Source organism: Frankliniella occidentalis, unplaced genomic scaffold (assembly GCF_000697945.3).
Source record: "Frankliniella occidentalis isolate FOCC.00 unplaced genomic scaffold, Focc_3.1 Scaffold26, whole genome shotgun sequence".
NCBI classification, from domain to species: Eukaryota; Metazoa; Arthropoda; class Insecta; order Thysanoptera; family Thripidae; genus Frankliniella; species Frankliniella occidentalis.
The window spans coordinates 943,634-946,324 of NW_026267156.1; the positions used below are offsets into that span (position 1 = coordinate 943,634).

Sequence of the window (2,691 nt, forward strand, 5' to 3'; positions counted from 1 at the left end):
ATTTGCGACGGGTCCACCCGTGTGGACCCGGGTCCACAATGTGGACCCGCCGCACGGAAGGGACTATTTTTGCGGGTCCACGGGTGTGGACCCGTCGCACGGAAAGTGTTAAACTGCAAAACGGTGTACCGAGTAAAACGTATCATCATCTTCAATTCCATTTAGCACACCAGGTCTATGGTTTCACCTTCCGTGGAAGAGCACACTCCTTACCTGCTCTCGATCTCTCCTGCTCTCTCTCTCCCTCTCTCCCGCGGGGAGGGCTTTGCTTTAGCGACCCGTGGAGTGGTAATAAAGTGATGGTCGGTTGGTCGGCGCGCTGTCGGTTAAATGGCTAGTTATTCTCATTTTTCAATTACGAGAGGAGGGCGGGGCGCCGGCGCCGCCACCTGGCCGTCCCGGCCCCGCCCTGCCCCACGCGCAGAGTTTGCTTTTCGCACCTTTTTGCGGCCGACACCTCCCGCGGCGAGCTGAGGAGATCGCGCGTGGAGCAAAATGAGTATCCGCGCGCACGAATTTTTCTTAGAATTTCGTGCGCATTTCAATTATTGTAATCAACGTCATGTAGCTATTCAATAGAACTCTTCTCCCCTCTCATCAAAATTATAAATCGTCGTGCGCGCGCAATTTCACTGGCGAACACCTTTCATCACTCATTCACTCACTGCTCACTCACCTTTCGGGATGACGTGAGGGAAAAAGAGTATACGAGGATGACTTACGATTCCACACGACAAGTCCCCCGCGCTCTGTGATTGGGAAGGCGGGGAGGGGATAAGAAAGGACCAGCGATGACGAGAGGGATTAGAAACGGATGAGGGGAGCAGGGATAAAGGATCCCGCCGTGGATGAGGTGGACGGGGGACTCCTAGACCTTCTTCTCGCCCAGCTGGCCATGACGTCGACGCCGCGGGCGCCGGCGCACCAGTCTCATCACCTCACTGCGAGACCTGAAATCAGCAAGTTTTGGGGCGATAACGGTCAGAAAAAAAAATTGACAATCTCATACATGGACAAGGATGATGATTGAGATGTGCGTCAGCGTCAGGGATGAGCAGCAACTGTACGACTTTAGTTGCACGACCCGAGAACCTGAGCGCTGCTGGTGAACAGCGGCTGGACACCTAGTGGTGATCCCCTTGTTCTATGCAGGTTGCTGTGCACAGGACAGTGCACCATACCCTATCAAGGTTCGTGTCCTGTTTGGTGGACACCAGTGTCCTCTGTATACTAGAGTATGGGTCTTCCCTCTACATACGACAAGTCTAACGGGTTGTAGGGAAGGGGTAGGGGGTCGTGCATGACTTGCATGCAGCTTTAATCTGCTGGACATTGTAGTTGTTTTGACAGTTATGGTGGTCGGATCAGCTGCGACTACAATGACACTCAATCGTGTTCCAGGATGTCCCGACTGCTGGCGCTGTGCTGCTGGGCGCTGTGGTGCACCGCTGTGACCAAGGGCTACACCGGCAGCGACGACAGATTCGTCAAGAAGTACGCCATGATGAAGGTAAGAAGAACGTCCGCGCCCATTTCCTCGCACCGCGTAGAAAGGGGGAAAAAACTGTAGCCGTTTCCGCCATTATTGCTTCGTACGGAACACATGTCTGAACATTGCGTTTTGTCGAGGGGGAAAAAAAATTGAAAAGCTTTTCTGATGATGGAAGCGGGCTGGAGTTGGTTAGTCTTGTTACACCGACACACTCAAACACATAACGTGTGGGGGTGGAAGGGGCGGAGCAGGGGAGGGCGGGGGAAGTGTGCAAAGTTAATGCCTCGGCAATGGGAATGAGAAAAAGAAGGAGCTCAGTCCATCTCCAGCTTATTTGACTTGGCACACCACGCGCGCGTAAAAGCGCGCACACATACGCTCTCACACACACACACACACACACACACACGCGCGCGCGCGCGCACACGCACACGCACGCACAGTCACGCGCATGTGGCCAGGCGAGGCGGCGGTCGGCCCTACACACAGGCGCCTCCTAATTGTTGCACAGGTGAACACGTTGTCCGGGGCAGGAGCCCGCAGGAGCCCATCACCGCGGCAGGGGGGCTCCGGCAAGTCAACGACCAGCAAAGACTTAGAATCCTCCCCCCCCCCCCTTCCTGCCACCATACACAACACTATCTCGTACACACCAAAAGCGAAATAAAGATTAGTGCATTCCAAACGGTTGACCTTGACCTATTTGAATCGCCGCATAGGTTCAACGGACCATCACCCTATACCGTGCCGAGGTGCCGAGGTGGTGCTAGTCTCCTAAAGCTACGCAGTAGTTCTTCAGCTGTACAGTTATGATCGCGCATATCGAAGATCATTTGCAAACACGTGCTCGCACCGAGCGACCGGATCGTATCGTGATAACGACCGCGAGAGGCAAAATTCTCATATAAAATGTCTATGAATCCTCATAAAATACGCAACACGTTGCATCGTTGCACGTTTTGTATGTCCGAGTACGAGTGCGGTTGATGGCCTCCCTGAGTGTCCGCGGGTCCCTCCACACATATGGCGCATTCCCCCTCCCTTTCTCCGTCCCCCCCCGTGCGTGCCGCGCTCCAGACCGTCCCACGAAATAACATGACCCGGTATCGTGGTGTGCCGAGCACAGCACTTTTCTTTCACTCAGCATCAATTATCTTCCTGCGTGGCTCGTTTTTTCCCTCTCTCTACAAAAAAATTAA

At 54.1% G+C, this 2,691-nt stretch overlaps 1 protein-coding gene across 1 annotated transcript in view; it reads left to right on the top strand.

Annotated features, from left to right (window-relative positions):
• LOC113215864 (uncharacterized) overlaps positions 1-2,691 on the top strand; it is a 48,342-nt gene that overhangs the window by 21,112 nt on the left and 24,539 nt on the right. The window contains exon 2 of the mRNA XM_052265321.1: positions 1,402-1,510. Coding sequence (XP_052121281.1) covers positions 1,403-1,510 — 108 coding nt within the window. The 5' untranslated portion in view covers position 1,402. The remainder of the gene's footprint in view (positions 1-1,401; positions 1,511-2,691) is intronic.